Source organism: Anarrhichthys ocellatus, unplaced genomic scaffold (genome assembly GCF_004355925.1).
Source record: "Anarrhichthys ocellatus isolate YVR2014 unplaced genomic scaffold, GSC_Weel_1.0 scaffold10, whole genome shotgun sequence".
NCBI classification, from domain to species: Eukaryota; Metazoa; Chordata; class Actinopteri; order Perciformes; family Anarhichadidae; genus Anarrhichthys; species Anarrhichthys ocellatus.
In genome coordinates this window covers 2,110,355-2,121,458 of record NW_022280040.1, presented here as the reverse complement: position 1 = coordinate 2,121,458, position 11,104 = coordinate 2,110,355, and the positions used below count along the sequence as shown (strand labels likewise).

The 11,104-nt window shown below is 41.3% G+C and overlaps 1 protein-coding gene across 3 annotated transcripts in view; it reads left to right on the top strand.

The window, feature by feature from the left end:
- mllt10 (MLLT10 histone lysine methyltransferase DOT1L cofactor) overlaps positions 1 to 11,104 on the top strand; it is a 61,556-nt gene that overhangs the window by 8,550 nt on the left and 41,902 nt on the right. For all 3 annotated transcript variants that reach the window (XM_031850037.1, XM_031850038.1, XM_031850039.1), the window contains 4 exons: positions 914 to 968; positions 3,483 to 3,592; positions 3,814 to 3,917; positions 4,158 to 4,251. In XM_031850037.1, the coding sequence (XP_031705897.1) occupies positions 914 to 968; positions 3,483 to 3,592; positions 3,814 to 3,917; positions 4,158 to 4,251 (363 nt within the window). The remainder of the gene's footprint in view (positions 1 to 913; positions 969 to 3,482; positions 3,593 to 3,813; positions 3,918 to 4,157; positions 4,252 to 11,104) is intronic.

The window sequence follows — 11,104 nt, the reverse complement described above, 5'->3', positions numbered from 1 at the left end:
CAAAGAATTACATTGTGTGCAAAGTTAGCAGATAACTAGAACCAGCAATTTAATCAGTGTCAGTGTCCTTGATAAAAATGAATGCTGTAAAGTACTTGACTTCCTGTTTCTGCCTTGTTTTCCTGACAAAGTAATATTAGGTAGGAAGGTATCAGCACCTGTAGCAATTTTATCTATTGGTTTATTTGATAAGGCACAGTGCACATTAATACAAACATTGCTGTAAATGCACCAGAGTTAGCCAAGAAGCTATTTTTCATCAGCACCTGTAGCATCTGAATGTTTTTTATGAGATAAAAAATAAATGAAAGTAGTCCACAGGTGCCATATTCAGACAGATTGTAGATTGAGTGAATACATTTATACACTTTTTACACAGAACATCATAGTAAATATAATAATTACAGTAATGGTATACAGACAGCTATTCAGAAAGATGAATTATACAATGGCAATGTGGAGAGGAAGCACCTTTACTTACTTTCCATTTTTGTGAAGTGTGAATTTAAACACGCAACGGCAATTTATTTGTTGGAGAAGAAAAGAAGACATGAAAGCCTTTCTACACACACACACACACACACAGTGCTTTTTGTAACATGTAGTGTCGGCCTTAAGACGAGCAGCACCACGTTATGTGTAAGTTGAGGAACAGTTTAATTGTCAAGCTCAGCAGCAGCAGAAATAACTGCACTATGACTTGTTGTTGACACACACACACACACGGAGACAGAAACAACCTTAGGTGGCAGGTAGTGAGGGTGTCCTCCCGTAGAGTTTCTGGCCTTGTGCTACAAGTCAGGGCCACTTGCCAGTTTATCTCACATAGCGGCATATTTGTCATACTTTTGTGCTCACCTCCCCTTAAGTAGAGGAGGATGTTTCTGACCCGCTGTGTCTTCTTTACCCACAGAGATGTGAGCTGTGTCCCCACAAAGATGGAGCCCTCAAGAGGACAGACAACGGAGGTAGAATCCCTCTCAGCTACTCACACACACACACACACACACACACACACAACTGTTGTGAGCCGCTTGTGTATTTTGGTATTTTGTCATTAATTCTATGTCACCGGCAAGTTTAAGGGGGTGTGAGCGTGCTGGGAGAGTTATGTTGGTGTGTGTGTGTGCGCGTGCGCGTGTGCGCGGAGCCTCTCTCTGCCGTCCTTGCCAGTCCATGTTTTATGTGTGTGTGTGTTTATGAGGGGGCGGGCCAGGATGGGTATAGTGCATGGCCTGTGAGGAGTCTCCTCTCTGGGTTCATTGGGAGGTCAGTTTGGTGGAGACTGTAAATATTCTGTCTGTGTGTGTGTGTGTGTTTGAGAGAGTCAGTCGGGGAGAGAGGCACAGCTGTGGGATTGTGTCCAGGCCTGCAGGGAGGCATCAGGACAACACTAACACACACCGTTTTACTACTTTCTCTTTTATTTTACCCTTCCCATGACCCCTCTCTCTCCCTCTCTTTTTCCTCCCCATTTTTCTCTCGCCATCTCTTTCCCCACGCCGTCCGTTCCTCTGCTCTTGTCACTTCCTCTTCACTTGTTGATCTGTGTGGTAGTTGCTTTATTACTGTCCCAACTGAAACAACAGTTGAGTAGAGGGATTAGTCTAGAATGGGTGTTTGATCTTAACATCGCAGAGACGAAAGAAAAGACATAGAGGGAGACAGGAGTTCCGTTAACAGCTGCTTGTCCTGGCCTCTTTTTTTTTTTTTTTTTTTTGTCATTCAGTTGCCCAATAAATATTGGTGCCCTCTTTATAGCATCCGTGTATTTAAGGGTTTTTAATGGAAACGAGTGCGCTTTAAAATCAGCATCAAGTTCACGTCCTACAAGTCAGTGCTAAGAAATATTCAATATGTGGCATCATAGCAAATTAGAGCTGGATACCGTCACTCCTGAGCATATTCTAATTATAGATGTGGCTTCACTGTACATGCAGTTCATTACCGGCGACAGTAAGAACAACGTGAGCTAAAGTTTGTTTTTTACCTGGTGTTGGTGTCATGGTTTTACTGTGGTTTACCAGAGAAACTCATTTTTTAAAATAAACTTGATAACACACTCTGTTATCTAAAAAACGTAAGCTCATTGTCCGACTGTGATATCGTCTGGGAGTAAGGCATGTTTGTGAAGGGATGCTTTGTTAGGTTTTTAGGGCGAAACACCGTGAATGCTCAGTTTGAGGAGGAAGGTTGTGCCACTTTTATAGTCCTGTTTTATAGGCCTCTTCCAGATTCTTGGAGGGACTTCAAAACAACAACATACCCCCCATTTCACACCCGCTGCCTCCCCTCCGTCCTGCCCTCCTACCCCTGTCCCGCACAGCAGGTCAAAGGCAGGTCAGGGGTTCAACTGTAAGTTTAAGCCTGTTTTTGTTTCCGCTATGGGGAAAAAACAGACACCTCCAGTGTGGCAGGAGACTCCCACCTCCATTTGACCTCCCGTTGACCGCCTTCTGCTCCTCCTCAGCTTGTCGTCAATTTTGCTGCCACTCCACCATGCCCCACTGTCATTCCACCGCCCCCGGTTTGTCTTCACAGACGAGCAGCTGTGTGTGTTAGGGCTCAATAAACTGCTACTTGGATAGATTAAATACCAAGTTGCAAATTTACACGTTTAAGATTCAGCATTTCAAAGTTGAGCTCAGTTTGATTTATGTTTTTTTTTTTTTATGTGAATGTAACCAAAAACTGCAATTTAACATATTAATAATGGCTCCAGACTAGGGATGCTAATTAATCATTTTTTCCTCTGACCAATAGCCGACCCTTCTTAACCGAGCATTGACCGTTAACAGACGGGATTAGTACCTTCCATGCAGGAGTGCTGGGGTTGAAGTTCCTAACAAGCGATAACCGATGCACAAACAGGTTGAATCCATTATTTATCACCAGCTGCAGGGTATTTGCGAAACAGGCTCAGATCAAATCCACTGTTCACCCGTCCAGGAGAGTTAGCAGCCGCGATGTTGCGTGAATTGTTGTGGAAACAGGAAGCCTCTTAAGTCACCACCGCATCAATTAGATGGGTTAGACAACGTTATGGTTGTGTTTGGTTCTCTTGGTTTGGGCCAAAGAAGTATTATCCATCATTCCCTTCTGGTCTTGTCCATTTTGGGTTCGTACTGCAACTTTTGGTTTGTTGTCAAAGTTTCATGGACTGACGAAGAACACATTTAAATATAGATTTTAGTTCAGCACTGAGCCGACAGAGACGGATGAGATGATGCGTCATGTGATGTGAGATGGGCCCATCATCATCTGTCCTGATGTGGTTGTTTGATCGTATTCTTCAGGTCATCAGTTCTTTGCAACTTGCAACCAACGAATGAAACAAGTCGATAATTAACATCAATTCTGTGCACTCTTGTTCATATTCAAGAGATTCACAGATGGTTTAACATCTGACATGTTGTCACAAACTACCTTTTTACTGTCATATATGTGCAGCAGTTGATGGTGGCTTGTGTGTGTCTTTGCAGGCTGGGCCCATGTAGTCTGTGCCCTTTACATACCTGAAGTGGAATTCGCCAATGTCTCGACTATGGAGCCCATAGTACTCCAGTCCGTGCCACACGATCGCTACAACAAGGTAAAACAAAATGTATCTTTGCGTTTAAACATGTCACAAAATCGCATAATACAATGTAAGTACGAGGACTGAGTCCGTTTTGAAAATATAATCTCGTGTGTGTGTGTGTGTGTGTGTGTGTGTGTGTGTGTGTGTGTGCGCGTGTGTGTGTGCGTGTGTGTGTGCGTGTGTGTGTGCGTGTGTGTGTGCGTGTGTGTGTGCGTGTGCGCGCACGTGTGTAGACATGCTACATCTGTGAGGACCAGGGCAGAGAGAGTAAAGCAGCCTCTGGAGCCTGTATGACCTGCAACAAACATGGCTGCAGGCAGGCCTTCCATGTCACATGGTGAGACTCGGTCACATCACATCGAGCTCACTAGACAAAGAAGGAGATTGTTTCTTCACTCACACTCAAGCACAGACTTGAAGATTTGATATACTTTTGAGTAGAAATCCCTTCACATCACGTGTTGGCAATGTGATTCTTATTGTGTTACAACGTTACACATAAATGATGAAAAGTTTTCTCCTATTTCTTATTATTTTCTTTAATATTTAATTTGCTTTACACTGCGCTCTGACACAGTGCCCAGTTTGCGGGGTTGTTATGTGAGGAACAAGGATCGGACGCAGACAATGTCAAGTACTGTGGATATTGCAAGTACCACCACAGCAAATTGGTAAGTGTACTCATATGTTTGTCATATTTAAACCACAACTTCACACATCACAATATCTCTTTCTGCTCAACTGATTTCTTTTTGTGGCCATAACTTATTTCTGCAAGTTAGATTTTTATGTATTTTGATTTGGTATTTAGTTTAAGATAATTAATGATTGATTGCACTTATTAAATGAGGAGCTCGCTTGTGTTTTTTTTAACTATGATAGTATAAACATACACGTAAACATTTGTTCTAGACTCATGGATACACTATTCCCTTTATAACTGAGCATTGATCCCAGTTCTATATAGTTTTAAGTATGAAACCATTATGACTTGTGTGTGTATTGAGGGCCACAGTGTGTGTGTTGTACGTGACTACATCTATATGCACGAGTGTGTCTTGAAGGTTGCCTGTCTATTAACTATTTGAATGAGGTATTGATATTTTTTCCACTAACTTTCCACTAACTCCAAGCACTGATGGCGATGTAGAAACAAATGATATTCCGCGTTTTACAGCTAATTCCATTTTTGTGATTCTGTCTGTTAAGAGCATAAAGGTTACCCAGAGAAGGCAGAAAAATGGTTTATTTTGTCTGCACTTGGGAGTTTTTTTTTTGACAAGGAATTCGCATTCACTCCTAATTGGCGGATTGCTGGTTTCTTGTCCATGATTGCTACCTTATCTTTTGTAGACTGACGATGCGACCGGCATAATGCAAACCTGATGGGTGGATAGCTGGCCCATTGTCGAGAAGAATTCAATCAGATAAGAGAAGAACGAAAAGGATAGGCATATCAACACTCAAATGCAGGATATGCAGAAGGAATATGTTTTCAGCACCCGCATTCACTGTAGAGACGTCTTGTTGCTTTCCCGATTTCGTTCCACTTCTTAGTTAACAACCTATTGCAACTTATACATACACATGTATGGTATGCATGTACACACTCTACATCAGTTGCCGGAGGGACGCAAATATAGAAAAACAGGAGCGTTACTTAACTATTATGATATCTGGAACAGTGGTAGGATGGAAACACAGGACGGGCTTTATAGTGTGTACACACACACACACACACACACACACAGATATATGACATTTTGCAATGTTAACAAATGCTGATGGAAAGACTCGTGCTGTTCTATTGATCGTGTATGAATGGATGAATTCGATGCTGGGGCATAATGTCATTAAGCTGGGATTGTATGGATGGCAGGAATGTACGGGGGGAATCAATGATAAGGAAAGCAATGTTGTTAGCAGAGTGGCTTTCATAAAACACCACTTGATGATGTTTACGGCATGTTAGCAACATATGGTATTTGACCAGACTCTGTCGGTATCCAAATCTAATTTCAAACTTAGATTATCTTTGTGTGTTGTTGATTTCATCAAGACTGTGTGTGAATAATTTCCCCTTTATTTCTAAGCAGTGTTAATGCACTCGTTGATGCATCGGCCTCCAAATCATCTACACAGGGTGTTGCTGGCACACAGCTGCATATTCCAAACATCTTCAGTGGTCAAAGTGGCTGTTACAACTTCCAAAGCAACTGGTCTTCAGCAGTAAAACAATATGTTTCCAGTTAAGTTATATTCATTTAATTGAAAACATAACGAAGCTCCCTGAATGATCCCCGAAAAAAAGGTGCAGAGAAAATACAGTTTGCTTGATACACTGGTACGAATTTTTTAAACTTGTCCTGTGAGGTTGAATGATAATTGAGTGTTTTCAGTCGGATCAGTAATTGATGAACTCTTGCATACAGTATGTCAGTTTGTAAACCCAGATTGAGACCCTTTTTAAAGGGAAGAGATTGCCATATGTCTCAGACAATGAGCTGTGTGTGAGGCCAGAAGAGGAGGATTTATCCCATGGTGCACCATGTTGCCCCGGAGAGTCTGTTTTACATGAAATGCCAAAAGAAGCAGTCTCTGGTCATAGATCTGTACTTTTGAATAGACTGGGTAAACACACGCCTTGATCTATGCCTGGAGGTAATTTGGCTGTAATTTGAGGATGTGGTTCTTCATCACCATGGCAACCGGTACTACGAGCGAGAAACAATCTGAGTTGGACTGGGATCGATAAACAAGACCCCCCTCTGAAAATGTCCCACGATGCCTCTTCAGATCTGAGTTTTGGCAAAGGAGGAACGATAAAACACAGCTTGTGGTGTGGTTGTGTGGGTCTTCACTGCTGCCCCCAATCCTGATCGTTTATTCTAATGTGTGTTCATGAAGGTTATTCAACACTGAAATGGTTACATTTGGTCAGTGAAAGTTGAAGAAAGGAATGGCCTTTTATACAGTGGTGTATTTTGTTTTTTCTTTTATAACCACCACTGTTGTGCACAATGCTTTTTGACTGTTTTTCAGTTTTGAGTTCAATCAGCCTTTTTTAGTTTATTTATTTTTTAAATATATATCATAGTCCTTTTTTAGACTCTTCTTTGGACCTAATCCAGTAACTTGGAGTTCCTCTTTGCCTTTTTAGCGAAGGAACAGGGGCCGTGGTCGTGTGTCTCAAAGCTTAAGTGACTCTTCCTCTCAATGTATGGAGAGACCCCCAGACATGGACAAGAAGGTATGACGGCCCTCAGATCTCACCCTCTCTATGCCTCAAAACAATGGAACATGCTCCCACTGTGGAGGGACAGGTACATACCACAGTAAGAGCATTAATACCTTTCAGTGCTTCTAATAATGGCTCCGTAACGAGCATTTCTGGAGATGATCTTTGAATATATTGTCGGAACATTTATTTTTATTTATGACAAGCGGAGTGTCGGAAGGCATGTTATTTGAGTTAACGAGGGAAATGGAGAAAAGAGGCGTGTGTTTTTGATTAACTAATGTAGTAATATGTTTAGGGCTCTCTATGCAGGTTAGATATACTGTATATTTAACCAAAACCCCAACAAATGTCTACCCTGGCTGTTGAAAATCACTTTTAAGTCAGTTGATTTGAGAAAACTGATATTGAAATGTTTTGAAATGCACGAATGGCCTTGAAAGTAATTAATTTGGTATCTTTATTAAAATTTGTAATTAATATTTTCCCCGAGAACAAAAAAAACTATGCTATAGATGCTATTGATTCGAGCTTACCCTCTTGACAGTTGGGAGGGTAAAAACGTGTCGCGTGTAAAACGCATCAACGTGTCCTTCAGTTTAACTTAAGGCCTTTTTAAAAACCACACAAGTGCTTTAATTTGATTTCCAAGTGAGTGCTGGAATTGTATTTCACAGAGCCAGCAGCAGTTGCATTTGGATTGGCTTTTAGCTGCTAGTCTGACTGCAGCCCACCTACACCCACCAGCGATGCCAGCCTCTAATGAATGCTGCATTGGCGTGACTTAATCAGTCACAGCTGTTAGCAGAACATGTAATCACGGGCTGAGAAGAATCGGAATTTACAGAAGGTGTCAAGTCATCTGTTCCACAATTTATTTATTTTTTTACCAATCCCCTGTCCAACAGAGGACGGGGTTGAGCTGAATTTTCTCAAACTGAATCCTACTCAAAAAGCACCATGATGATTGATTGATACTCCATCGCACCAGTATTAGATCTGAACAGGTAGGTGGACATATTCAACCCAGTATAGCACAATATAATGCACCAAAGCACGCACATGACTGTCCCTTCACAGTTAAGCTGGTTAAGAGAGTTCTCTGTTCAGTGTCATTGATTCCCTCCACCCAACTCTCCAACAATGTGCCCTGTTGTGGACGGCACTTTGAAAATACACCCATCCTTGCTCCCTTCTTGAGAAGCAATCACTGGGAAGAGTTTACAGGATCCAAATATTGAAAGTTGGTGTCGATGTGTCGAGTTTACCCAATTCAATTCAGAAAGGGGATGCTTCAAATCTGCATTAGGAAGAATTTGCCTGTATCGACAATGTAAACCAGCAGTGAAACATCACAAATAAAAGTATTACAAGTGGCGGCAGCAACCTTCTAATTAAAAATTCTGCTCTGCAAGCATATTAGCCTCCTGTGTTGTATGTCTTACTGCAACAATTTTTTGGTCAAATCTGTTTACACCACAGTAGTAGAACAACTGTTATAGAGGGTCGATATCGGAGATAATGGACCAAAGATGGAAATTTGACATGGCTGCATGAAGCTAATGTAGCTCGTCTACATCAGCACAGTTTTTATTATTATAAGTTATAAGTTTTTCTGAATATGCACCATGGTGTTTTGTTAGCTTGGTGTTTTCAGATGAGGAAGGAAGGCGGAATGGATGCAAATTGAAAGTGTCTTTTGGGTCTGCAGTCAGCTCCACCGCTCTAGAATCAGAGGAAGTCAGCTCCTCAACCAAGCTTGTTTTTCTCATGTTTTAACAAACAATTGTTCCATTTCCACCGAATGAGATGCTCATGCTCTGATGAGAGTTTGCATTTATTTATAACCCTGGGTTTATGCAGACGGCTCCGTACAGATTTTGTTGATGCTGATCCAAATAGACTTTGATGCTTTGAGTTCCCCTTTCCATCTTTTTCGAGTTGTCCTTAATTGTTTTTGGTAGAAATGCATGAAACAAGACAATAGATGTTTCATTGTGTTCATTCATAAAGTAATTAGTGGAATCCAAATTGAACATTTAGCATGTTGTGACGTTTTATCTGGCTACTTAGTCATTGTGTCAGACAATAACAGCGTGTGTGTGGGCGTGTGCGTGTCTTTCTCTATGTGTGTCTTTGTGTATGTGTGTGCGTGCGTGAGGATTTGTCCACATATTATCCTGCCCCTCAGCCCTGGTTTTTGTTATTACTGCCTTATTTGCAGTAGTATCTCACTTCTCTCTCACTTACACACACACACATGCATACTCTCCATCCACATTCCAGGGTCAGAGATCAGCAGGCTCGGGTGTGTGTGCGTGCGTGTGTGTCGACACATCCACTCATACATTTGTTATGTGCTCTGAATGTATACCCACCTCATGTTAGACCCTGCAGTCAAACTACAGCAGGGGCTAAAAGATCCCCACACTGGCCACTTAGAAAAGGCCTGCAGGAAATACACACACACACACCACACACACACAATGGCTGGTCAGAAATCCTGCAGGAAACTGCACAGGGGAATTCCTGCTAAGCCTGGGCGGATTATTTTACCCCTTACTTCCTGTTCCTCCGTTTCCCCTCGTCTTCCCTCGCCTTACCTCAGCCCTCCTCCTCTCTGTGTCTGCAGCCTCTCATCTTCCTCCTGAGGCCATTGTGTTAACTTGTGAAGCATTTAAGATGCATATTACATCAAAATAAAAAGGCTATACTTTTGTATTCATTAAGTAGTTTGTTTTATTATGTTATTATTAATAATAATAATTATAATTAGATATAGTATATTTATTATTTTAAGTCACTTATCAAGCATAAAAGCAAAAATCATGGTCTGCTTTCAGTCTCTAAAATGTGAGGATTTGCTGCTTTTCTTTGTTTTATTTGATGACAATAGGACTGTTGGTCAAAACAATCAACTTGCATCTGTGAGTTATTTATGGCCGTTGTTCACTATCATATTTTTGAGGAAATGATCGATCAATAGATGGTTAAAGCCCTAATTTATTGCATTTAGTTTTAGTGACCAAAAGCAAAACTCTAGATGCTTATGTTTACCAGACACTGAAGAAATTTCCAGGCACGTATATATTTTTTCTGAAAAGTAAAAAGACCTTTTATAAGGAATAGTGTTTGCCTCCTTAGAAGTGAGCGTCCCAGTTTAGAATCCCACGACCAGCGTTCGACATAGACGAAGAGGATTTCAGCCCACCGTGATATTGCTCGTTGCTCGTTGCTCGTGCGGTGTGTTGATGAATAGACGTGGCCCTCATTCTCTGCCACCGCTCATATTTACCCCACACGGCCTCAAAGACCACTCGGACATGTCAAATGATCGGGCTGCTAATGGTCAGCGACAGAGAAAGAGGGGAAAGGACACGCTGAAAGGCTTTGTCTCTGCCTGTATAATCAATTGACCTGATTGATAAGGGTGTGTCAGGGTTACATTGTGTGTGTGTTATGTTTCCCACGCCCAGTGCTTCGTGTGTGTGTGTGTGTGTGTGTGTGTGTGTGTGTGTGTGTGTGTGGGTGTGTGTGGGTGTGTGTGGGTGTTATCCGACCCTCTCAGCTCAGCCTCTGTCCATCAACACCTACCTCTGGAATGTTAATGAAAAACAACAAGAGAATCCCAAAGAATTTACCTCATGTCTCTCTCTCACTCTCATTTTTCACCAGTATCATCTCTCATTTTTTGTTGCCATTAGATGCTGTTTAAGACGCCACCTGTGGCTGTTGGAAATGCGGTTTTTGCATGTTTTCTGACGTTTTACAGACTTAACAGTTACTTGATTAGTTGAAAATAATCGCCAGGGGTGAAAAGAAACAAACAGCGGACTTACCAGTAGTGCAAACTGATGCTGTGATGCCAAACATAATTTAGACTCTCAGAAATCAGTTTTATATTTTAGTGGGCATCCGAATGTTTACAAAAAAACGCAAAATATGTCAGCTTTCTTTTGGGGCGGGGGGCGGAAAATGTGTAGAAAATTAAGCACAACAATTTGTTAGAATGGTGCAACCACAAAACAACATGCAGTCAATGTTAATGCACAGCTTCAAATGAAAACTAACTGTTACAGAACACTATGTACAGTGGGTATGGAAAGTATTCAGACCCCTTTAAATTTTTCACTCTTTGTTTCATTGCAGCCATTTGCTAAAATCAAAAAAGTTCATTTTATTTCTCATTAATGTACACTCAGCACCCCATCTTGACAGAAAAAAACAGAAATGTAGAAATTTTTGCAAATTTATTAAAAAAGAAAAACTGAAATATCACATGGTCA